Raw genomic sequence first — 26,351 nt, 5'->3', positions numbered from 1 at the left:
CCGGCTGGGCTGTGGAAGTGCCGTTCCTGAGTTCCATTCCTCCAGTGTACTGCAGTGGGAGAGACGGGGATCTAAAGCTTATCTGTTGTCACTATGTATTCCAAGTAGATTGGAACCATGGAGGTGATTACAAATAGTCTTTTTCCCTTATTTTTATAATTTCATATCCATATGCTTAGTTCTTACTATGTTTCAAAAAAATAGAGACAGAAAAGGTGTTTACTATTTACTGTTTCTGCCTTCTGGCTTAATTTTGGACCAGGCCCAGCCAAATGGGCCTCTGGGCCCGTTTGGAAATGAGCCAGCAGGTGGAAGATCTCTCTCCCTTTCAAATAAATCCTTAAAAATATTGTTACATGCATTAATTTTTCCCTCACAACCCCAAATAAATTGATCAAACTGAATTCTGTATTTCAGTCCAGTTTCTTGAGATATACAGCTGCTTTCTAAAGATACCTCTGTCATTTTGATGATTTCTTGAACTGGATTCCATGTTTTCTGGACAACTAATTAGCACATTGCCTTGTTAAAGTGGAGAACTTCCTTCAGTGGTTTCGTGGGAGCAGGTGTCAAAGAGGTCATTCTGCTTATATAGATTTTTAGGTAGGAATTTTTAAAATTCTGAGTTCAAATGAGGAATTCTAAAGGTGTAACACCATCATCCTGCTGATCAGTGTAATGTTGCAATCTGTAATTTTTGTCATTTATTCTCAGAATCTCTTTGTTCTAGTACGTTGAGTGTGTGATAGCATGCTTTGGTGGGCTTGTTTGAGCCCATGCCCCCATCTGCTGGTTCACCGTTCTCAGTGCACACAACGAGCAGGGTGAAGCCAGGAGCTCCATGTAGGTCTTCCCTGCAGGTAGTGGAAACCCAGTTCCTTGAGCTGTTTCTGGTACATCCAGGGTCTATGCTGGCGGAAGCTGGTGTCAGGAGCTGGATCCAGGAAGTTAAACTCGGGTAGTCTGCTAATGGTTAGGCTAAAGACCTGCTCCCTGGAAAATACTCAAGTTCTTGACTTGTGAGATATTCTGGACTGAATTGAGCCTGACATGTTTTTCCTAATCAGTTCATTTCTGGGACATTTCCTTAGCATGATTTCCCAGCGTTTCTCATGCGTTTTATTTCTGGCTAACCTTAAATTACCTGCCTGGATTCAGTTACTTGTCACTCATGTCTGCAAGGCTTGAACCTGCCTGTAGGCTGTTGGTTCATTTCCCAGGTAGGGTCCTGGTGAAGCGGGGTCACTGGTACCTCCTTGCCACCACACACGGAGGTTGTCAACGTTGCTTCCTGTGTTCATTCTTGTGCTTTTGGGATTTTTATTGCCATCTTGCCCCTTTGTGAGGTTTTGGGAAGAGGGGGGAACAACATTGGGCTTGAGATTATTGGGGATCTTGTGGTGTGACAGGGTGCTTGATTTGTGGTTAATCTTGCTCGCTTGAGCAATGTGGTCCCGGCCCAATTCCTTGAAGCTTTCATTTTGAAGCAGACAGCATCTGTGACAGCCCATTGCTGGCATTTACTGCATTTCCTGGGAATTCAGTCTGGTCACCTTGAGGTACCAGACTTTGAAGAAAGCAAGCAAGAAATCCTTGGAAACTTTGCTCGTGTCTCACAACAAATAAAGTGAAGCAGGCCGTGTTACAGATCTCCTGTGAAGCCTAACTGGTCTGAAGTCAGGCTCATCCTCTTTGCTTGGGTTGGTGTAGTGGGATTCAGCTTTTGATGTGAGGTTTGGATTTAAGTCTTATGTTTGCCTCTTAGAACCCATTGGTTCTGTGACAAATGGATTCGTTTCCATTTTCTGTTTGGGAACTTTTCATTTGAATTTATTTGAGAGAGAACAAACTTGTATTTGCTAGTTCACTCCCAAATGCTCACAATGGTGGGGACCGAGCTAGGCTGAGGCCAGAACTCCACCCTGGGGTCCCACCCGGAGGTCAAGGGACCCGGGTTCTTGAGCTGCCTTCCAGGGTGCAACCTGCTGGGTAGCTGGGTCAGAAGTGGCACATGGAATCAAATTCATGCCTATTTTCCTCCTCGGGGAGAGGGGAGGGTCGGGAGGAAGGTAAAACGCATAGCAAATACTCCAAAGTGAGGCGGTTCTCTTTTTTCGAAGGGTAGATGGCTTAAGATAGAACAGGCAGTTGGGAAGTTTTTAAAAACTGGACATGATAAAAGGATATGACTTCCATTTTTCAGAGGAATTCAGCTTAGCTGTCAAATATAATGTTTCTGGGAAAACAGTTACAGTGTGAATGACATAACCTTCCTACATATTGGCTCTTGGGTGTAGATGAAGCTTAGGAAAATGACAATCCTTTTCCTTAAAAACAGTGAACTTTATACAGATTACAGGTGTAGAAATTTTGCAGAGCACATTTTTTTGTTGTTGTTTTAAAGATTTGTCTATCTGAAGTGCAGTTACAGAGAGGGAGATACAGAAAATGAAAGATCTTCCATCCTCTGGCCCAGATGGTCACTGTGGGACTGAGCCACATTGAAGCCAGGAGCCAGGAACATGTGGGTAGGGCCTTGAGGCCTCACTTAGTTCAGTCTCCACTGCTTTCCCCAGGCCAGTAGCAGGGAACTGGATTGCAAGCAGGAACAGCCGGGTCTCAAACTGGTGTCCATATGGGATGCCGGCGCTGCAGGCTGAAGCTTTACGTGCTACACCACAGTACTAGCCCCACATCTGCAAACTACTTCCCAGGATGGCTCGGGCGCATCTAGGCTTGGCACCACAAGGTGAGATTGTAAAGGACATCACCTTCAGGAGCCCTGGGATCTGGGTTCTGGGGTTTGCTCATGTGGCCGAGCTTCCCACCCCTGCAGCATCTTTTGCTTCCGCTAGAGGGCAGAAGCTCCTTCGGCATGCGCACGAGGAAAGGCTGATATTCCTGGGGTGTGGGAGGAACACAGACACAAAAACCTCCACCACAGGAAGGCCGTGGACGAGCTGCAGCGTTGCCTTTCCCATGCAGCCCCACGCTTAATTTGCTTTCTCTAGCTTCTAGGAGCCCCCCCCCCCCCCCCGGAGCTTCCTGCTAGCATGCCACTTACAGTGTCACAGCCACATTCCGTCCCTGTTGATTGCCTTCCCTGATTGGTCTGGAGTCAGGACGTTCATATATGGAAGCGTGTCGCCGCAGAAACGCTGCCAGTCTGTTGGCTCCCAGTCCCGTTAGCCCTATAAGGGCACTAACTGCAGCCCAATAAGTACCTCGTGGGAGACCAACTCGATCAGACAGGGCGCTCCCCTCGGCTGTTTCTTCAAAGCGTAGTTTGGGAGTGATATTTCCTGGACACTTCAGACGGCGCGAGAGAAGCTGGCATTTGGAATCCTACACTGCTTGGCTGTGTTAACACTAAATATAGACCAACGGCCTCACGCTGGGGCTCCAGGGCCTGCTCGCAGCCCAGTCTGCCAAAGGAAGGTAACGAGTCGGTAGCAAGTTTGGTTGCATTCTCTCGTCGTCAGGGGTTTTCCTTGTTAACCCAGCAGCCAAGGCTCTCGGGCTTTTTGGGGGCGGGGGGTAAGTAATTTGCATGTTATTAGTCTAAGGAGCCTGAATTATCATTTTTGAGTCTGGGACTTTTATTGCCTGTGCTCTGTGCTTTTAACTTCTGATAGAAACCATTTGGATTCCATTTTAAAAAAATGGCTGCCTGGATGTGAAGAGGCCCTGGCTCGGAAACGGAAGTAAAGAACAAATTACCCTGACTCACTCAATAAAGCTGCTTATTAGCCTTCAATGAAGTCCAATTATAGCTCTTGTGATTTCGTGGCAAGCGACTCGGGTGGGATTTGATACCAGACACCTGCGGGGTGCAGTTTTTCACAGTTATCTTTATTTGCTGCAATATTTATGTGTGTTTAATTATTTACATGGGAAAAAGGGTTGAGTGTTAGCTGTGATGGACAACAGTGGCCAGTGGCGTGCGGTGGCCCACACTCTCTGGAAGGGTAGGAGTTTGTCCTATGTTGGTGCACACTGCAGTGGGCAGGAGGGGTTTGGGGTGGTCTCCTGTTCGTAGAGCACTCAGGCAGAGGGAGCCTGGTTTTTAGGTTATTTTAGTTCTATGGGAATCACCTATTGAGCAGCTAGCAAGACAAGGAGTTTGGAGAGTCTATTAGCTCCACTTCGCTCTCCCATCCTTTTTTGGAGGTGGAGGGAGGGCTGTGATTCCGTAGCAGGTCCTCCACTTAGTAACTGGTGACTAAACCTCAGCATCAGGTAAGAACAGTCCATGCCTGAAGGGGAAGCTGAGACTCATGGGTGCCAAGTCCAAGGTCCAAGAATGTGTCACGTGTCAATCACCAGGCCTACAATAGAAGCTGTGTTTGGAACGATAATCCCATGTCGAGACATATACAACCTGTAATCTGGGTCACACATTGAAGTTTGAGATAGAAAAGTATCAGGTGCTAGTACCATATAAAATAGAAATTGCTTTGAGAAGAACTGTTGGGATTGTGTGGCCATGCATTAGTCAGCACTTTCTGATCGATTTCCAAAGCCCTTTGACTGTATCTACGGCTGCCATTTTCCCTCCGTTTTATTTATAAAGCAAGAGAAACACAGAGATCTCCCACCCACTGGCTTGCTCCTCAAATAGCAGTAGGGACAGGGCCAGGCCAAGGCCAGAAGCCAGGCACTCCATCCAGGTCTCCTATGGATAATGGGTACCCAAGTTCTTCATTCAGCATTTGTGATCTCCCGGATGGTGCGGACGTAGGGAGCTGGGGTCATAAGGAGGAAGTGGGATTCTTACCTCGGCACACTGATGAGGTGGGCGGCCCTTCCCTTGGACATTCTTGTCTGGAGGACTCACAGCCAGCATCTACCGACTTAAGGACTCTGATCCTTTGCTGAGGGAGAATATAAAAATCCCAGCTTTGGGCCCAGTGTGATAGCATACTGGCTAAAGTCCTCGCCTTGAACATACCAGGATCCCATATGGGTGTTGGTTCTAATCCTGGCCACCCCGCTTCCCATCCAGCTCCCTGCTTGTGGCCTGGGAAAGCAGTTGAGGGTAGCCCAAATTCTTGGGACCCTGCACCTGCGTGGCAGACGAGGAAGGGGCTCTGGATTTTGGGTTGGTGCAGCTAGGCCATTGCAGGTGTTTGGGGAGTGAATCATTGGATGGAAGATCTTCCTCTCTATCTCTTCTCTCTGTATATCTGAATTTCCAATAAAAAATAAATCTTTTTAAAAATCCCAGCTTTGCCTTATTGATCAGTGCAACAAGAATAGTTTGCCAGAAGAGTTTTTTTTTTTTTTCATTTGGAACTCTGTAAGCATAATTTTGTCTTTCTACGTAGTTATATCTGGTCTTAAAGGAAGGTTTGAGGCATATTGCCAGAATACGAACAATGTAATTACAGGAAAAATGTAAAAATCAGTTATGAAACAAAAACAGTTCCAGGGAAAATACAGCCACAACTGAGAAATCAGAGGGAAAGAGCCGACGCAGCTAGGCGGGGCGTAGGCACTGCACCACTTTTACATCCCAGCCACATAATGAACGGAGCCTGAGCTTCCTGGCAAGCAAGGCGAGAAGGAGAATGACGGAGTTGTACATAATGGACATGTTTTCTTCTGGATAAGCAACACTCTCTGAGACCTTCATTTGAAAGTAGTGTCTGTGGTTTATTCTTTTTTTAAAAAAGAATTAAAAGATTTTATTTATTTGTATTCGAAAGGTAGACTTACAGAAAGAAAAAGGAAGACAGATCTCTGCTGGTTCATCCCAAATGGCCACAGCACCGGACCTGAGCTCCAGCTGGGTCTCCCACGCAGGTGTAGGGGCTCAAGGACTAGGGCCAGGCTCTGCCCAAGCAGGAAGCTGGATGGGAAGTGGAGCAGCTGGGGACATGAACCAGTGGCCATATGGTGTGCCAGAGCTCTGGTTGGTTCTTTTGTTGCTGGATTTTTTTTTTCTGTTTAACTCTTTAATTGGAAAGCAGAAATAGAAAGGAGAGAGAGAGCTTTCTTCTGCCGAAACAGCCTCTGGTTTTCAATGTTGGTACTCTCTTGCAGCTACAATGACTCATGCGTCTCAGCACACAGGCTCTCACCAGGTGCCCGAAGCCAGGAAGCTTTATATCGTTGACTCCATAAACGACTTAAACAAACTGAACCTCTGTCCGGCTGAGTCGCAGCATCTGTTCCGTACGTATGTGTGTGCGTGCCGCCGCCTGGCCAGAGCCGAGGCTGACGTGGACGAGTGCCTGTGCCCAGCAGCCGCGTGGGACAGCTTGGCGTGGGAGATGCTTCTGCCCTCCGAACACCTGGCAGGACTATGGGCCTTGTATTAACATTTGAACCTGTGTCATTAGGAATGCTGGGCGTTTGGGTCCCTGGAAAGGTGATGGGGCCTGCTTTCCGCCTTGCTTCATAGCACAGGCTAAACATATATTCATCCAGGTTTTTTTTAAGCTAATTTAAATGATGTTGGGCAGCAAAGTCACCTTTGTTTTCTATGTGAAGTACAATTCCCCAGCTAAAGGGTTAGAAGAAGGGCTGCGGGGACTCTACCCTGCCTTGCCGCCTAATTGTGAGATCTGTCTGAGCCCTGTCTTTGCCAGCTCACATGCCAGCACCCAAACACAAGCGTTAATTGCCTACTTGACATCTGTTTCATATGCATTCCAGCTAAGCGCATTGTCCTGGTTTTAATGCCTATCATCTCCCCTTTTAAATCCTTTAGAAATGATCTCTTTCATTTTCATTTTAATGGGTTCAGATTTTCCTCTGTCTTTATTGCAGGCAGTCACAATCAAATGGATGTTTGGGTCTCAGGCTCTGTTGCTTTTTGATTGGGAACAAAAGCTGCGGAGGGGCTTGCTGTAGGATGTTATCATGGCTGGGCCCTAACCGCTGAGCTATCTGCTCGTAATGCAGTGGCACGGTGAGACAGAAGTGGGAGAGCGTGCCAAGTCAGTCAGCCCCACTCCCTCCACTCGCTTTACATTTCTCTATTTCTTCTTCATTTTAAGCGAGGTATTACAAAGCCCCTAGACCTTATCAAATGGTGAGTAATGTCAGACAAGTCATGGTTTGGGGAACCAGACGGGCTTTCTGAGCATGGTTGTAGCCTCTGTTCAATGTCGAAACGCTGGCAAGAACCCTGCCTTGAAAGCCCACCCGTCACGGAAGCAGCAGCAGGAGGAAGCAGGGCCGTTTGTGTTTAAATGGACGCAGTCACAGCTGATCGTTCCTGAAAGACAATGGGTTTCCCGGAGATTTTCAGCCTTCAACTTCTTCATTTGCTTTCCCAAGAAAAACCTATTCCTTGGGCCTGCCGCGCTGACACAGCCTCAAGGAACTTGGGACTGGCTTAGCCTGCTGGTTCTTTGCATACCAGTGTAGAAGAAAGCACACAATTCACAAATTATCCCTGGTCTGATGGCATTCCTAAGGCATCTCAGGATGCCAGAGGGACACTGAGTGTGTCCAGGTTAAAGGCCTACAGGGGGCTACCATTCCTGTTCGGGTCTGTTGTTGAATTGTGTGCTGAGTTTGCCTCTGTGTTCTGTGTGTCTCCTGTTAGCTCTAGAGGAGAAAATCCCAGAGCTTGGCGCAAGCTCAGGACATGGAAGCCGGAGTCTGCTTTTCGTGGGGCTGCTGATCCTGCTGACGGTCAGCCTGGCTCTGGTCTCCTTTGCCATCTTTCTAATCAGTAAGTAGCACTGGCAGAGCTGTCATCCCTTAGTAGCTCATGGTTCAACTTGGCTCCTGGAATGTGTCCTTGACTCCTGGTGCTGTGGTCTAACTTTGGGTCAAATATTTATTTCCTAGGCTCTTGCCTTTTTACTTAAAGAGCATTTTAAGCACAGGTACCAACACGGCTTAAGCAAAGGGTGAGGAATACAGACATACTTGGGCCGAGTTCAGGGAGAGTGAGCCGGGAAGAGTAAGGGTGAGAGGTATTGCTGCCTTCTGTCCCTGGAGTCTGTCTGCAGGAAGCAACACATGGAGCAAGCACAGAAGGCAAGAGAGAATGTACTAGAGACTGGAGCCAATGATGAGGCACACGGCCCCTCCTCAGCAGGGCTTGTAACAGGCTTTAAGGGTAGGGTTTTTTACTTTATTATTATTATTATTATTATTATAACTTTATGACAAAGTTTCATAGGCCCTAGGATTTTTCTTACCCCCTCCCCAAGTCCTCTCACCCCCACACTGAATTGCCCTGTATTATTACTGTAGTATAGTTCTTCATAAGTAGTTATATGTCCTTCATTGTAGTCCTGGCCAATGGCAGAATCCAGCATTCTATTGTCAAGATACAGTTAACAGTCTCATTGGGAGTCCATCTTAGAACTAGAATTAGAGATACATAACTGTATTGTATCCTCATACCTTTTCCCCCAGAAGCAAGTTTTGCCTCTGCCTAGCACTGCAGCTGAGTCCAACACTCATGTCTTGGGACCAAATTTCATCCAATACCATTTGAGGGAGGACCTCCCATGTCTGCTTATCAGCTGAGCCCAGTAGCCTGTGACCAACTCGATGAGCTCCTATGAAAAGCTTTGAAAGAAAGCTAGAAATAGACATGAGAAGGAACTCCAATAGAAAGCAATGGTTTTGTATAGTGGTTCTTGCAGTCTAACTCTGGTAAGTGGACAGCCTCCGAATGGTCCATTGCCTTGCTTAACTGTATTGCCGAGGACTCTGTGTGGAAAATATTGTGCCTCTGGACTTAGGAGTGGTCTGAGGGGGATCACTACACATTCATTAGGGACTGGCAATTCAGAGCCAATAGGCTGAAGCTCAAGGACTGAAAGCTGTTTCTGAGAATGGGTGTGGCATCATCACTTCTGGGGAGGTCATCAGACATGCTGGCAGTTTCCTGTGGCCACTCACAGCAGTTTCTCAGCCAAAGTCTGCATGGACATGCCAACGGCTGCATCAACAGGTGGTAAAAATACCTCCCTTGATAGGCAGTATCAGTCTCCACTCGCTTCTCCCTTTGGCCTCTGGGAGCCAGGGATTGGACAAGAGTGTGTTTCAGTGCTTAGCTGCCCACTAAGGCTCTGATGTCCCCCAGGGTAACTCACTGGAAACTGAGATAACATTTGTCTGTTTTCCATTTTGTAGTTCAAACCGGACACAGGATGGATGATGTATCAAGGAGACTAACAGCTGAGGGAAGGGACATAGATGATCTGAAGAAAATCAACAACATGATTGTCCAGCGGCTCAACCAACTGGACTTGACCCAGGACTGAAGAAGGAATGATTTTGCAAGAATGACTGCTGACACCTCAGGCCTGAGAAAGTCACTTCTTCCAGGCAACGTATTTGTCTGAAGAGAAACATGACCTGGATCTTATGTGTGGCAAGCATGAAGGGTGCAACTCCAAGCCCAGCGGGTTTGGGGAAGAGGAGCTAGAAAGGGGTTCCGTTAGCCCAGCCTCGTCTTCTGGGGGGACGTGCTTCAGCTATAATGGGGTGACAGCAGTGTGGCTCACGTGGAGAATCCTAAAAAAGCAAGAGAATTTAACCATGCATATGTAGCTTTCTTACAAAAGGGAGAGGGTCACTGTGCCATTGTGATGCCTCATACTCCTTGGAAATTTCCTTCCAGAGCCCCAGAATTCTTCCATTAGAGAACCAGGTGATTATTCTTTTCAATAAAGGAGTGCTCAGGCAATTGATTTGATATTGATTTGTGTGCAAGTGTGAGTAGTAGTTTTATGTGTGACGTGGAGCTAAAGGTCAAAAGAGAAAGACTAAATTTTTAATTCAAGTAGTGTTTACTAAGCATCTTTGTAAATCAGTGTACTCAGATATGCGATAAAGGAGGTGAAAAGTTATATATAAATCCTTCAGGAGCCTACTGGTTAGCTTGGAAAAGGTCTGATAAGGCTGTGGTGTTTGTAGGACATGATGCATTTGGAATACTTGAAACCTGCTTTGTTTTAGTACAACAAGCAAGGTGTATATGACAAAGATATGGTGATAAATATGTAAATTTAGGAAACATGTGAGTCATAGGAAAATCTTTTATTTATCATATATTGTGCAAGTCAAGTGAAGACTTTACTGTAATTCTTTTCTTTTTTCGTTTTTTTTTAAAGATTTATTTATTTTTATTGGAAAGTCAGATTTACAGAGAGGAGAGACAGAGAGAGAGCTTCTGTCCTCCACTGGTTCACTCCTCAAGTGGTCACAATGACAGAAGGTGAGCTGGTCTGAAGCCAGGAGCTTCTTCCAGGTCTCAAAGCTTTGGGAGGTCCTCAACTGCTTTCCCAGGCCACAGCAGGGAGCTGGAGTAGCCAGGACACGAACCAGCACCCATATAGAATCCCGGTGCATGTAAGGTGAGGATTTAGTTGCTGAACCATTGTGCTGGGCTCAATTTTGTCCTTTTCAGTTAATGAAAGATATTTGGCTTTACCTGAAAATTAAACACATACATGCATACAAACATTTTATATCACTATATAGTTAATAAAATAAACAAAAGATGTTTTCCTTAGTTTCACACTCAAAAAACAATTCATGCTATATAATCTTTTCCTTAAAATTGATGGGTACCATGCAGAACATTTTTTTTAAATCTAAATTTTAATCTGGGAAACTCTTATTGACCTGTTCATAGGATGTGGCAAAAATCACTTGTAATCAATATTTGTGGTAAAATTCATTTCAGAAAGTACTGATGGTCTGACAAAATAACTCTGCCAAGTGAAACAATACAGCAGCAGGACCAAGCAGGTTTTTCCCTTCCTGCTTGCTCTGTGATGCTTTCTAGACATGCCACTACCACGATGAGTTTGTTTCATGCTCAGTAACAGGGATCGTCTATGCAGGGTAAGTGTGAGTCTCCCAACATGCAGTAGTGACCACTCAATAGTCTTCTCCATCTTTTCGGATCTGCACTGTTTTGTGTGTATTGCCCACACTGTCAACAGGAAATGCCTCTGACAATTCCATCCTGGAATACTCCAGTTATAACAGTGCTTGGTATTGGGTTCATAAATGAACTGCTTGTATTTAGTGTGTTTAAAAGTACCAACTATTGGGCCTGGCATGGTGGCCTAGTGGCTAAAGTCCTCGCCTTGCATATGCTGGGATCCAATATGGGTGCTGGCTCATATACCGGTTTCTCTATTTCCCATCCAGTTCCCAAGGCCTTGGGCCCCAGCACCTGTGTGGGAGACCTGGAAGAAGCCCCTGGCTCTTGGCTCCTGGCTTTGGATCTGCTCAGCTCATGGCTTTGGATCTGTTGAGCTCCTGGCTTCAGATCTTCTTAGATGGAAAATCTTTCTCTCTGTCTCTCCTTTCTCAGTAAGTCTGACTTTCCAAAAAAAAGTATATGATAATCTTAAAAAAGTATCAACTATTTACACATCATTGTCGTGGCAGTACAACACAGTGAAAAGAATATGGGCATGGGAATACAATTTGCTGATTTGAATTCTGGTGACCTGTCATGACTTAGAGGAAATCAGTGTCTTGGCTATCTCATCAATAAAATTAGATAATTAAGGATCTGTTTCATAAACTGGAAGGCCTTAGTACAGGACTTAGATCCAAAATAACTACCTAATATGTATGAATACTTACTGTAATGAAGATTGTTGGAAGGACTCATGTGAGCGTGGGATAGTGGGGAGAACTTCCCCATTTAAACCTCCAGTTTAGGCCATATGCTTCTCTGTTGCACGGTTTAAGATCACATGCTTTTTGGGTCAAGGAAGGTGGGGGTTGAGAGTCCCAGCAAAGTAGCTCACTAAGGTATGAGGGAATGCCCAAAGCTTTATAGAAAAATGGAATTAACAGAAGTTTATTTTGGTGCAAAACAAATTTTGGAACCTATGCATAGTTTTTCTATCCATAAAACAAGCTTTCCATGAACACATTGAAGATTCTTCTAGGCATGAGTTTCAAAAAGTTTGGGGAGCCAGCGCTGTGATATAGCAAGCTATACCTCCATCTGTGGTGCTGGCAGCCTGTATGGATGTGGATTCAAGTCCCCGTTGTTCCAGTTCTGATCCAGTTCGCTGCTGAAGTGCTTTGAAAGGCAGTGAAGGATGGCCTAAGCACTTAGTCCCTGTACCCACCTGGGAGACCTGGAGGAAGCTCCTGGTTTCCGACTGTCCTACTCCAGCTCTTAAGTGTTGTGGCCATCTGGATCTAGCCTGGCCACAAAGCCAAAGCTTGAGGGGCACACAATTCTTACCCTGCAGAGGGACTCCTGTTACTGGACATCTATCTCCAAAGCAACATTTTTAGGTAAGAATGAAGCCAACTAGGAAGTTTAAAGATACACAGGACAATTGCTTTGGTTTTGTGAATCATAGCCCGCAGAAATGGGAAGATTTTGATGGACATATCATTTGCACTAACTGAGGAATCCTTGTATCTAATATGTCACAAAGCATCATGGTAGAATCAATTTTTATTACTTAAAAGATTTTAATGAAAAGAAGCTTTGCTTGAGTCATGGTGTTTCAAATTATTTTATTCCAGCTAAAAATAATGACCCTATTTATATTCAGTAGAGAAGGAGGAGTGGAAGAAATAGATCATCAGGAAAGTCTGGTCATTTATCTCTTCTGTCCAGGAGAGGCTGTGAAAAGAAGCAAGAGCAGTAGGAGCGGAAGCTATCTTTCCAAGGAGTCAGAAAGGAAGTAGATTTACAACAACAAAAGGTGGGGGTAGACGGTAGCCAGCTTTGTGGTGCAGCAGGTTAAACTGCTGCCTGAGTTACCAGCATCCTATGTGAATGCTGGCTGCTCTCCTTCTGATCCAGCTCTTGGCCAATGCACCTGAAAAGGCAGCATGAAATGTCCAAGTGCTCATGCCTCTGTCTTTCACACTGGATCATGGCTCCTGACTTTGGTCTGATCTAGTCCACAGCCACTGTGGCCATTTGGGGACTGAGCCAGTGGATGAAAGGGAGGGAGGGAGGGAGGGAAGGTAAGATCTTCCACCTTGTGGTTCACTCTCCAAATGGCTGCAAGGGCTGCAGCTGAGCTAGGAATCAGGAGCTTGTTCTAAGTCTTGATCATGGATGCAGGGTCGCAAAGCTTTGGGCCATTCTCTTCTGCTTTCCAAGGCCACTAGAAAGGGACTAGGTGGAAAGTGAAGCAGCTAGGACATGAACCTGTGCTCATACGGGATGCTGGTGCTTAAAGGTGGAGGATTAGCCAGTTGAGCCATAGCACCAGTCCCAAATGAATCTAAGTTGGGTATCAGGGAAGGAGACATCTGATCATTTTTATTCTCAGTCAAACTGATAATCTGTCAGGGAACTCACAAATGTCTTCAGAAGAATGTGCTCGCCCACTTCAGCCCTTGCCTGTGTCAGATTCCTTGACCTTCTGTCTTTCAAGTTCTAACCTCTACAGTTGGGCTTGGGTTGAGTTCCACCTGCGCTCCATCCCCACTAAGCCAGCACTCATACACAGGCGGCAGCCTCTGCTCTTTTTTTTTTTTTTTTTAAGATTTATTCATTTTATTACAGCCAGATATACAGAGAGGAGGAGAGACAGAGAGGAAGATCTTCCATCCGATGATTCACTCCCCAAGTGAGCCGCAACGGGCCGATGCTGCGCCGATCCGAAGCCGGGAACCTGGAACCTCTTCCGGGTCTCCCACGCCGGTGCAGGGTCCCAATGCATTGGGCCGTCCTCAACTGCTTTCCCAGGCCACAAGCAGGGAGCTGGATGGGAAGTGGAGCTGCCGGGATTAGAACTGGCGCCCATATAGGATCCCGGGGCTTTCAAGGCGAGGACTCTAGCCGCTAGGCCACGCCGCCGGGCCCAGCCTCTGCTCTTGAATGTTGTCATCAGAAGCTTTTTATGGGTCCTTCTGCAAGAGAATGTTGACACTCCCTGAGGATGAGAATAGGCTGGGGCTGGTCAGGTGCCTTCGATTTTCAATCTAACAGCTGTAAGCGATTTAGAAACAACTCTGCTCTTCAGAGCTGGTGGAACTGGAAGTATGATCAATTAGTCACCCGAGATGGATGATAAACATGGACCGTGAACTGAAGGTGATTTGAAGAATGATTATGTCTAAACATCTGAGGAGTAAACTGACGCCGTAGTGTGAGCAGTGGCTTGGCCGTTATGCAATGTAGAATGACTCTTAAAATAGTGATAAGCATAACACTATAAATTCAGTTTTCTGTCTCTGTAAAAATATGAATTTGGACAACACTCGTGCTATCTCTAAGTTTCTCTTACTACCTAAAGAGAAATGAAGCCTGATCAAAAGGAGTCAGATAATTGGCCAGAAGAAAAGAAAGGTCTTACTTTTGCTTCATTTATTATTATTTTTAAAAGATTTATTGGAAAGGCAGAGTTACACAGAGAGAAGGGGAGACAGAGAGATCTTCCATCCCCTGGTTCACTCCCCAAACGGCTAGAATGGCTGCAACTGAGCTGATCTGAGGCCAGGAGCCAGGAGCTTCTCCAGTTCTCCCAAGTGGGTGCAGAATCTGAAGGCCTTGGGCCATTATCCTCTACTGCTTTCTCGGGCCACGGACAGGGTACTGGATTGGAAGTGGAGGCTGGGACTTGAACCAGTGCCCATCTGGGATGCTGCTGCTGCAGGTGGAGGCATGGCATCAGCTACACATTTCTTTCCCCCCTTAAAGGTTGGTATTATCCATGGAACATCTAAGCATTTTTCCGTAGACACTGGATTTTTGTCTAGCAGTGTGGGAGGTCTGCTGTGAAGGTGAGGAAGAGAAAGCAGCTCTGGCGTGCAGCACAGCGCCTCCCTGTGGAGCTGAGGTGTCTGGAGTTTTTCCACGCATCAACAAGGTAAAGGATGAGCAGGCTGTGAGAGAACTAAGCTGAATTCAGGCGAAGGAAGTCATGACCCCGCTTTTTCTTTTTTCCTTGGTCTTCTCTAACTCTCAGGTCTCTTTTAAATGTTCAAACCTGATTCATTATTCATGCATGCATCCTCAAAGACAGAAATTGTAAGAAGCTTATTCCATAAGGAATTATTTTTGTCTGAATGTGGCATGCTGCTGTCGCAGAGAATTTATTGTCTGATGAACAAATGGAGCAGAGCATATAAGCAAAAAAATGATTAGTACTTTAATCATGGCTTCTCAAATGCTAAAATTATCTGGGTTTTCATGCCATAAAATTATTTTAAATATTTGCAGAAGCAGGTTAGGTTCCTATTCTTTCTCTCTCTTTAATATTGATAAGTCGGGGTCAACTTTTCTAAGTTCCTATAAATTTCATTTAGGGACTACAAATTAATTTAAAAGTATTTATTTTTATTGGAAAGTCAGATATACAGCGAAGAGAGACAGAGATCTTCTGTCTGTTGATTCACTCCCCAAGGGGCCACAACAGCCGGAGCTAAGCAAATCCAAAGCCCGGACTAACTTAATTTTAGGAGACCAAGCTAAGCAGTGGATGGTTTGCCAATTCTCCCAGGATTTTTATGGTCCAAATTACATTCACACTCTTTCTCATAATCATCTCCTCTCATACGATGTGCTTAGCAGTTCCTCTTTACAATATGTGTTCGATATCTGAATAGTACGTAAACTTTCTTAATATCTTTGTAATCTTAATGATCATGGCAATCACCTTTAGTTAGATCTTGATTGACTTTATTTCTTTTTTTTTAATTGGAAAATCAGAGTTACAGGGAGAGAAACTGAGACTTTCAAGTTGCTGAGTTACCCTCAAGTGATCACAATGGCCAGAGCTGGGTCAGTCTGAAGCCAGGAGCCAGGAACTACTTCTAGACCTCCCACATGGGTGTGGGGGCCCAAGAACTTGAGCCATCCTCTGCTGTTTTCCCAGTCAATAAACAGGGAGCATCCGGGACACGAGTGGTGGCCCTACAGGATGCTGACACTATAGGTAGGTGCTTATCTTGTTTTGCCACTGTGCTGGGCCCATGTCTCTTTCTTGATATTTATTGACTCCGTATCAACCTATTCATGGATTTAATTTTTTTTGTGCTAGGATCAGAAATTCTACCTTTGTTGTGCCATTTCAGAGTTTTATTTAACCAAGGACTCTGTCTTCATATGCAAGATTATTTTATGGATGGCATGATGGCTCCTCTGAGCAATAAAAAAGTATAAATACATTATGTGTCTATATCCATGATATTACCTAAAAAATATTCTTGCTGAATACTTGCATTTTATTGGATTGTGTGTCTTGACCTTTTGACTCCTTCCTCTTTTCCTTCCCTTCTTTATTGTTCCAGTCAGATCCTTAATCCATCACTTCTTTTATTTTTTAAAAAGATTTATTTATTTTTATTGCAAAGGCAGTTTTACAGATAGAAGGAGATACAGGGGTAAAGAGCTTCCATCTGCTGGTTCACTCCTCAAGTGGCTGCAATGGCCTGAGCTGAACTGATCTGTTAGGAGCCAGGAGCTTCTTCCAGGTCTCCCATATGGGTGCAGGGTCCCAAGGCTTTGGACCATCCTCAACTGCTTTCCCAGGCTGCAGGCAGGGAACTGGATGGGAAGTGGAGCATCTGGGACACGAACCGGCGCCCATATGGGATCCCAGTGCTTGGAGGTAGAGGATTAGCTAGATGGGCCAGTGCACTGGCCCCCAGTGCATCATTTCTAAGGCAAAAGGCCAGCATACTAAACAAAGCACTGAAAAATTCATACCTGTGAATAAACATCACATTATTGCCCATTTAGGATAAAAACATAGCCTCAAATATGCTCAAAAAAGGGGACCCTGTGTGAGGCTGGAGGGAAGGGAAAACATGTGACTGCTTCTCGGAGTGAAGGGAGCCCTGGACGTGAATCTGTCACACTTGCTGTGTGCAGGGGTGAAGACTGTGCCCAGTGTCACCCATGCGTGCCTAGACCTTGAGGTTAGGAACACTGAACGAATGCAGAACGGGAAACAGGTGCTGCACAGGAAAGAAGATTTCTGTTGCTCAGTCACCACTGTCTACCCAGAAATGATAACAGGGCTGAAGTTACACAAGTTTTCATTGATTAATCATGTTTTAGCAGCTCATTGCCTTAAAAGAACACTTTTGAAAGTGATCTGTGTCTACTGACCAACAGCTAATGTGTTCCAAACTCTGAGGTAGATTTAAAGAGTGGAGAGTTTTTCCACTAGGTGGTAGGAGTTTGCCATGCTCCTAAATCCTAACATGTTGGGAGGAAGGCAGTTCCTTAATTAAGATGAGTAAAATTAAAATAGAAAATGTCTGTAATAACATCACACACCAATGGAATGGATTATTTTCTTCTTGATGCAAACACCAAAAATCACCCCTAATGCTATTCTTGAAATAGGTCCAAAAGAAAACAATTCAAGGATTTTTAAGTTTCAGAAGAAAGAAATGGACATCCAAAGGATACTCTGAGATCAGTTTGTATTTATGTACATGTTTTGCATACTTAAAAAAACAGTATGATTTTTACTTTCATTGTAAAGGAATTATTTCTATGAAATCCCAGTCCTTTCTTTCTTTAAGAATGAGGAATATTCTGGAAAGTATATACTCTAACATTTGTCAGAATTAGTTCCTTTAGTAATAATTTCCCTTTTTTCTATTAGTGCTTTTGAAAAGGAACCACGAGGGTGAAGTAAGAGGAAAATTTCAAATGGGATCTTTCTTTACTGTCAAAATAGATTTTTAAAAAATTATAATTTTCTTCTTAGAAAATCTCTATCCCACTACTCAAGCTGCCTTTTATGATTTATTTGAATGTTGTTTTATTGACAGGAACGATTATTTTCCACGTGGCAAGACATGTTTCTAACCCATTGTCTCTGATTCTAATCAGGAGCCAAAATGAAATAATAGTACTTGTTTTAAAATATTTTCTTATTGTTTTTTAACGTCTGCTTCCAGTTTCTCTGAGGAAAAGCTTGATGCCACGGCTGTGTGCCTTGCCTCGCCTCTTCCCCACCCAGGACATTAATCCTCCTTTCATCATTTCCCCGTGTGACATTCCGACCCTCTTCCCTAGATATTTCGAATCCCGTAAAGGCCACTGTTGAAATCAGTATTCTGCTTGAGTCTTGATAAACTTGGGTCAGACTCTGTGATTAATAATTAATTCCAGGCCTCAGATAAAAGGTCAGCCAGACATTGTTTCTCTCCCAGAGTCCCTTTGTGGTCAAAATTCACAGTATAATTTGCCTTCGAGAGGCACAGCCGTAACCTTTTAACCTTTCTGCTTTCTGGGTCTCTCTCCCCATGCCTGCTTGTCTTCCTTTGATGAAATATTCACACACTGAAAGCCTGTTGTAGAGTGGGAATTGGGTTTTGGCCCTTGTTAACCCTTATGCTGGCAGGAGGTGACTTCCTTACCTGCAGGTAAAGCAGCTAGTTCATTGAGGGCATTTTCTGGATGGGTTTTCCTTTTGATGGGGAGCTGTTGGCCAGCCTTCTAGTACTCACTGCCTTACTGAAGATCTCAATTCGTTAGCTACTTTGTTTGCAGTTTCTGTGTGTCATGCTGGGGATACAACTTCCATAAGAAAATGAGGTCTTTACTTCCACAGACTGAATGTCAAGTGGATAGCAGGGATGAGTGGGTTGACAAGAAATTAAGATGGAAGTCAGGATGGGAAAGCTCCCAGGTGCCTTTGAAATCCAGAGAACACGAGCCAAATGCAGACCTGGATGGTCAAGAAAAATAGAATAGCTTCTGGTGCTAGGTAGCAGCCTGATTCAAAACTGAATGCCATGATACCACCAGCTTATTATGCTCATAAAATGTGTGGGTCAGAAATTTGGGACAGGCATAGTGAGATCAATTTTCTATGTTCTGCAGCGTCTGGGACCTCAGCCTGGAGGACTGGAACGGCTCGGGGCTGGAGCCATGAGAGTTCTCTTCACTCATGTGTCTGGCAGGCATCTGGGCAGAAAGCTGTCCGCATGAACCCCTGCAAGCAGCCTCTCCATGCAACTGGAGCATTCCCACAGGCTCAAGAGAACAATGCCCTTTTCATGGGCAGCTCAGGGCTCCAAAGGGCATGTTGGATGACAGAGGTGGTATGGCCATCTTTGAGAAACCCAGTATGTTACCGAACACCTTACAGAAGGCTGGAACTCTTGAACCAACCAAATACTTGTTCAGGAATTAGCTAGGCACAAGGAAGGCGTGGTTTTCTTGGCAGGAGTGGGATGGGTGAAAAGTCTAAGGTCAAGAGACAGTTGGCATTATCTGGGCTGGCATTATCTGGGCTGTCACAGACCTGAAGGAGATGGTGAGTGAGGAGGCTCAGCAGGTGGTGAGGCTGTGAGAAGCTGTAGACTGTGTAGAACAGCAGAGACTGTTGCTAGAGTTTAAGGAAGAGATACAAAGTAAAGTTTGTACTAGATTTTTTAAAAAATCACCCTGGTTACATGCAGGCAAAGAATGCACTGGAGGGTACCAGGAGGTAACCAGATACTTCTGAAGAACCGTTCCCCATAATGTTTCCAATGGCAAAACTTTATAGCACCCTGTGAGGAAGCCTCGTTTCCCTGATCAACCGGAAGGATTTTCTTGTAAATAAGTAAATTGTTGAGGTTTATTGGCTTCAGGGTGTTCTTGCCCCTATTTCAATTTTGAGGATTTATATATTTTACTTAAAAGCCAGAGTTAGAGAGAGAGAATGACAGATAGATAGAAGATCTTCTGTCTGCTGGTTCAATCCACAAATGGCCACAATGGCCTGAGCTGAGCTGATCTGAAGCCAGGAGCCAGGAGCTTCCTCTGGTCTCCCACATGGGTGCAGGGTTCCAAGGCTTTGGGCCATCCTCTACTGCTTTCCCAGGCTGTAAGCATAGGGCAGGATGGGAAGTGGAACAGCTTGAACTTGAATCAGTGCTCTTATGGGATGCTGACACCGCAGGCAGATTATCTTGCTAGACCATTCTGGTCCCAGTTTTTCATTTCTTCTGTCTAGGACATTATCTGTTGCACGGTTCAACCTTTACTGTATCCGGGGAGGGAATGCCCTAGACTGGCTCCTGTCAGGAACTTGTAAATGTTTGTTTTTCTGAGTAGACTCATCATTTTCCATTTGCAATATCCCTTATTGAGCTCTAGTCTAAATTTGCCTTTAACTCTCCTTTGTAATAATGCTTCAGGGGTTCACAGAGCTAACAGTTCTTGCTTCGGTTATGCACCTGTCTGCTGTGTTTCCCCTACTGAAAAAACTAACCCAAGATCCAAAGCTTTCTGAGTCGCCGAATTGTCATTTTGTCTGCTCTGACCCTTCCTGACAGTGGCAGCAAAACTGCAAACTGAGTACAAGCCAAAATCATGGATGGAAACAGGACACTGCACAGCCCCAGGCAGGTGTTCCAGGGATGGAAGATGACCTCACAGTCTCCCGCATGAGACAGCATCATGGACAGGCGCATCAAGCAAGGGAGCTGCTGACTCCCTCCTTGTGCGAAGCTGAACGATGCAGCAAATCTTTCATTCCCTTGAGAGATGGAAAATGCCCTTGTTGCTGAACGAGCACCTTCCTGGCAGGCGTGGGATGGCCAAGAGGCCCCCATGTGAGGGAAGGTAGATGAGCCTCTTGCATATCCTGTGTTCTTAGAACATTCCATACCCTTGGCAGATCCTTCAGTGGAGGAGGGAAGCCTATTTATGAGAGGCCCTGAGAAGCTCAGCGTAGAAATCTGAGGGGTGATCAGGAACTATCTTGTTGGTCTTAAGCAACAGATTGGCACATCTGTTTTCTAGGCTTAGCTGGTACCCCCAGATTGCACTGGCTCGTCTCTTGCATACATTCATTCCCTCCAGGCAACCTTCTCCTGCCCACGTCCAAGCATTCCCTCCTCCCTTCAGCTGCTCTCCCAGAGTCACCTGAATGGAAATCAAACAGTCCCCAAGATAATGGAATCCAGTGGGCAGCCGTGAGGTTGCATCTCAAGACAGCCCTTCCTGGCCCTTGAGGTGAGTGATCACTCTCTTGTGCATGTCCCCTTGCCTTTGTCTTTAGGACATCGCCATTTTAGTGTGCTGAGTGACATGGAACCAGATCTTATTTTTAAAAGATTTATTCATTTAGTAGAGATAGAGAGAAAGAGATTGGTTTATCAATCTTAACATCTATGGATTCACTCCCCGGATTGCTTCAGCAGCAAGATCTGGGCCAGGCTGAACAAACCAGGAGCCTGGCACTTCATCTGGGTCTGCTCTGTTGGGAGCACTGACAATGCCCTGCCCTAAGATGGCGCCTGGACCCTACTTCCTCTTGGAGACAGGTTTCAGGAAGTGCCCTGTGATCGGCCCTTTACTGCTTGCCTCAGGCGTGTAAGCTGATTGGAGGATTGAGAGATAGCCAGGGGCCTTGGGGGAGGGGTGAGGAGGTTCTCTGTGTAACGGAAATAATGGAATTAACTGACTTAACTGAAGGCTTCTGGGTAATGGATTTAATGGATAGGAGGGATATATAAGCCAGGGGCTTCTGTCCCAAAGAAGGAACTGAAGGTTGGAATAAAAGTGCCTCTGAAACGCTCTCCAGTATCGGGTGATTTCTTCCGCGGGACGGGAGACACAGATACTGCTCCATGGGTGACTTAGCTTGGCTGGGGTCCTGGTGATATTGTGACTTGGTCAGTGCCTCTTCTTGCCCTCTCTGGGCTGTCCTTTTCCTGTCCAGGGCTCTCTCAGTGTGGGAGGAAGACACTTGATGATTAAGGAATGGAAGGGAGGGCCCGCACTGGGAGATGGACAGAGCAGGTGGTATGAGTGCAGAAGCAGAAAACTGGAGGCCAGTGGTGCAAGGAAAGAGAGAAGGCCTCTTCTCTCAGAGTGAAGGATGTAGGTGGTAATGGATAGAGATGCAGGGAGTGAGGACAGTGCAGGGAGAGGATTTGGTGGAGGATCTGGAAGTCAGGAGTGATTTACTGCAGTGGTGGCTTAGCAAGGAAGATTGTTATGGAAACTGACCACCAGAGACTCGATAACCATTTGTGGGAAGGAAGTAGCCCTTAATTTACTCTAGAGGAGACCAGCTTGGATCACTCTGTAATGGCTGGACCACGATCATCGCCTGCCTCCACACTTTATAGAGCAGTTGTGTGAGCTATTTTTTTTAAGCACTGGCAGGGGCAAGCTGACAGGGATATAGAAGCAAAACACACAGCAATTAGCTTTGGGGCTGTTGCAATCCTGGAAATTTATCCTCAATGTTCTCTTTGCCTGACTTTGCTGTTCTGGTGAAACCTGGCTGCTGCTATGTGACTGCCATGTCCTGTGTGTGAGATTGGTTTTTACCCACATGTAGGCTGGTTTCCACTTCACTGTGATGTGTGCATCAATCATGTAGAGAAATGATTGTAGCCATCAGGAGAGGATGTGCATTGCAATTGCTGTGCTGGGTACTGAGTGAAACCCGGGAGGGGAGACCAGATGGATGAACACTGTCCTCCAGCCTAGGCCAGCTGGGTCCTGTATCCCAGCTAACCCACTGTGTGCCAAGCTTGGGGCTATCCCCCCTCTCAGTATTACCTCTTTTGGTCTGCTTAACAACCCAGCAAACAGTCTTTAGCTAAACAATTCTAGCACACAGATGGAACAGTTGGCTCAGTGTAAGAAAGGTGTTGGGGGCTGGAACCCTCTCCCACTGCTCAGATTGTCTTCCTTGGAACAGCAGCTTGGTTTGCAAGGGCTACTGTAACAAAGGGCCCTCAGCTGGCTTGGCATGGTGGAAACTTGGCTCCCATTTCTGGAAGCAGAATTGTGATGTTGAGGCGTCCCTGGGGCTGTGTTCCCCTTGAAGTTGCTAGAGAAGGATGTGTTTCTAGCCTCACTCCTTGTAGGTTCTAAGGTTATACCAGCAACTCCAGTCTTCACAAGACAAATTCTCTCAGTGCCCATGTCTGTCACTTCCCAGGACACTCATTGTGTGAAGAAACCAGTGGCACTGAATGAGGGGCTTGCTTATCTCTTGTATGACATCATCCTAATTATAAAACCATTCCATGATAAGGTCAGATTCAGAGTGTTGGTGTGGACTGGGGCTTCAGAAGGAAAATTACAGAGGGGGTGCGCCTCAACCCAAGAACCCAGGGGCATGGGTCAGGTGTCACGAGTCAGCCTGTTTTCCCCTCTACCTTGGCCTCTGGCAAGGATCCCTGCATTGTGTAGGCAGCATCCCCTGGCTGTGTTCCTGGTGCTGGGGCTCAGCTGTGGTCCACACAGGGCACTGACAGCTTTGGCTGAGGGACTGGAGCCATGGCAAGGAGGGGCAGGTGTTCCGTCCCCTTCCCACTGTGGCCAGCTGCTTCTGGTTTCCACCACCACTACTGCCATGTCTCCTCCCTGACTGTTCCCAGCCCCTCTGTGACTCTTTATTTGCCATTTGTGCTCATCCTCTGACCAACACACTCCCAGCGTCCACCAGCATGCTTCTCAGTGAGGCTGGCACGTCTGTGTCCCGAATGCTTTTGGAAAATAATTTCATCTCACTGCAGACGCACCTTCGCTTACTTCCCCTTCTCTTTCTGTGCACTGAAGGCCAGACTGCAGCCTCCTTTGCCAGGACCCTTGGAGGGTGTATGTGTACAGAGGACTTAGGAATTCTATCGTCTTCAGAAACATGGGGAGCGCCTGCCTTTCCCTTCCTTTGGCCGACTTCAAAAGCTGGGGGCCTGGTCGATGACTGTCTTGACTGGTTTCCACACAGTTGCATAGTTGATAGGAAACTGTGATTTTAATGATTCTATTAACTGTCCAGAAGAGCCAACCTCATTGCTGTCCCTCCTCTGCCTGATCTGGAAGTCAGTGGAGGACACACACAGAGACACATCCCCCTCTACTGTATAACGCTCCAATCAGCAACCAGCATAATGAAACCCAATTAATGTGTTAGGTTGTTGTGATTCTAAAAATATTTCCTGTTCCCTGGAGGGGCTGAGGAAATTGGAGGAATCAAGGTATTACAGCAAACCTGTAATTTGCAGAAAGGTTCTTCAATCATTTTGGAAGCCGTAGATTTGTTCTTGAGAAAACAAAAATAGATTACCGCTTCAACATGATGCAGTCCCCGAGATGGTGCCGGGCCTTGCACATAAGGCTGATGATCCCTCGGTTCAGATACACACATGCGCACACACACACACGTGTGAATTATTAAGGTCAGTTAATTAGCACATTTTTCTTTTGCTGAAGTAATTAGATGAGGAGAGTTCTTACCCTCTTTTTTGGCTTCCCTGACAGTTGCTCAGGGCTGAGTTGAGGCAGCAAACGTATTGCCACACAGATGCTAACCAGAAAAGTAATTTTTCAGTTTCCATTTGATTTTTCAAGTGTCATCTTGCCATTGAAGACAGCTTCTCCTCGGGTGGAGGTGGGAGTGTAGGGGGATTGGGGAGCGGGGAAGAGCTGGAGAGAGGGAGTGAGAGGGAGCAGCCGGTCCCCCACGCAATGCTGCCTAGGAGTGCCTTTGAGATGTGCAGCATTCATCCGGCATTCCAACCCAATTTTAGGTTTCACACTTGACAATTTCATGCTGCCTTCCCAAAGTCTCTATGTCATTTGCACAAAGGTCAGGCAAAGTGAATAGTGATGATTGCTGTTTGCATTCATAGTCCAAGGTCATTTCTTTTTCTGTCCCCAGTGTGGCCAACATATCTTTAATGGCTAGAAATTAAAATTTGGCTACATTTTAAGTCATTTGCCTATGCTTTGTGCTTTCAGAATTTCTAGGTCAGTGGATCCCCAGGCTGCCTTTGCAGCAGAATCATCTGAGCATAACAAAGAAGAGATTCTCAGCCTTACCTTTGGATGGGCTGTCTCAGCATCTCTGGGGATGGGACCTGAAAATCTGCATTTTAAAATGCCTGCCAGAGGTTTGGGGGCAGACATCCTAGTGCAACAGGTTAAGCTGCTGTCTGACACCTGCATTGTGTGTCAGAGTGCCCGTTACAAGCCCCAGCGGCTCTGCTCTGATCCAACTTGCTTCTACTGCATCCTGGGAGTCGGCAGGTGATGACCCAAGTGCTTGGGCTTCTTCCACCCAAAGGAGATGCAGATTCCTGGATTCCATCTGACCCAGTCCTGCTGTTGTGGGAATTTGTGGAGTGGGCTGTGGATCAGAGAGTCGCTCTGCTTTTCAAGTAGATGAAAATAAACAAACATCAATAACAACGAGAAAGACCCCCAGGACGAGGGTGATAACTCCGGGTGTGGGAACAGCTGCTCATGGTCATCAAGAGGAAAACGCTAGCACACAGTTTGAGTGTCTCCATTTCTTTGCTGACAACAACTGTTATTGCTCTGTAACTCAGGTTTTGCCATTATGGTACAGATGCTTGCATCATTGGCATCCCACATGAAGAGTGGTTTGAGTCCCAGATAGTATAATTTGGATTCAGCTCCCTGCTGATGAGCCCAGGAAAGTAGCAGAAGATGGACAGAGTGCTTGCACACATGCCACTCATAGAGGAGTTCTTGATGGAATTCCTGGCATCTGGGTTTGGATTGGCCCAAGCTTAGCTATTGTGGGTATTTGGAGGCTGAGTCAATGCATGGAAGATCTTTCTATCTGTGTGTCCCTCAGTTTATGTCACTCAGCCTTTCAAATAAAAATAAATATTAAAAAAAAAAACCCACAAGAGACATTAGTTTTAAACACACATAGCCTGAAGGTAGTTTTGCACAATATTTTTAGTACACCTGTGTTTTGATTGTGACCCACCGCATGGAATCTGGTATGGAATGTTCTACATGTGGTATCTTGCCAACTCTCAAAAAACTGAGTTTTTGAATGTTCAACTCTTACGTTGACAATTATTAACATGGTTTTGAGAGCTGTTGTTGCCTTTTGTCTATGTTGCTTTCCCCCCCACTCAACCTCATGCTTTTACTATTCTTTCTTGGCCTTGAAATCTGTTTGCCATTGTTCAAATTTCCCCCCTACCTCTGTCCTGTTGCTTGTCTGCCAAACACCCACTTGCCTGACACATCAAACTGAGGGCTATCTTCTCCTTGAGGATGGTCCTATCCTTTGGATCACCATGTTACTATCTTTGATTTGTTAACATAGCCACATGTGATATATTTCTAAACACTCACTTTTATCTTACATAAAAGGGAAAGGAAGAGAAAGAGGGAGAAAATGAGGGAGGAGGGTGAAGGGAAAGAGGCATGGAGAGAGAGAGAGAATCTACTGGTTTATTCTGTAAATACTTTATTGGACCAGGCTAAAGCCAAAAGCCCTGAACTCAATCCTTGCTCTCCCGTGAGGGTGATGAGGGTGTCAGGGACACAAGCACATAAGTTATCACCTGCTCCCTCCTAGCCTGCGCCTAGCCTGCGCCTAGCAGGAAGCTATTCCAGAAGTGGAGCTGAAGATTTAAACCAGCCCTTTGGTGTGGGACGTGGGCAGCCTCAGCAGTGTGCGAAC

General features: G+C 45.7%; 1 protein-coding gene across 1 annotated transcript; it reads left to right on the top strand.

Annotated features, from left to right (window-relative positions):
- Positions 1–6,050: 6,050 nt before the first annotated feature.
- Positions 6,051–9,598, top strand: LSMEM1 (leucine rich single-pass membrane protein 1). Its single transcript, XM_004592541.4, has 3 exons — positions 6,051–6,177; positions 7,559–7,687; positions 9,109–9,598. Exons 1-3 carry the CDS (start codon positions 6,051–6,053, stop codon positions 9,237–9,239), a joined length of 387 nt encoding a protein of 128 aa, XP_004592598.2. The 3' UTR covers positions 9,240–9,598.
- The last annotated feature ends 16,753 nt before the right edge of the window (positions 9,599–26,351 follow it).

The sequence above is a fragment of the Ochotona princeps genome, chromosome 25 (genome assembly GCF_030435755.1).
Source record: "Ochotona princeps isolate mOchPri1 chromosome 25, mOchPri1.hap1, whole genome shotgun sequence".
Taxonomy (NCBI): Eukaryota; Metazoa; Chordata; class Mammalia; order Lagomorpha; family Ochotonidae; genus Ochotona; species Ochotona princeps.
The sequence above is the reverse complement of the archived record's forward strand: the minus strand, read 5'-3'. Positions and strand labels throughout refer to the sequence as shown.

Coding starts and splice junctions, on each gene's coding strand:
- LSMEM1 (XM_004592541.4), top strand. CDS start 6,051: ATGACTCATGCGTCTCAGCACACAGGCTCTCACCAGGTGCCCGAAGCC. Junction 6,178..7,558: donor TGAGTCGCAGCATCTGTTCC/GTACGTATGTGT, acceptor GTCTCCTGTTAG/CTCTAGAGGAGAAAATCCCA. Junction 7,688..9,108: donor CTTTGCCATCTTTCTAATCA/GTAAGTAGCACT, acceptor TCCATTTTGTAG/TTCAAACCGGACACAGGATG.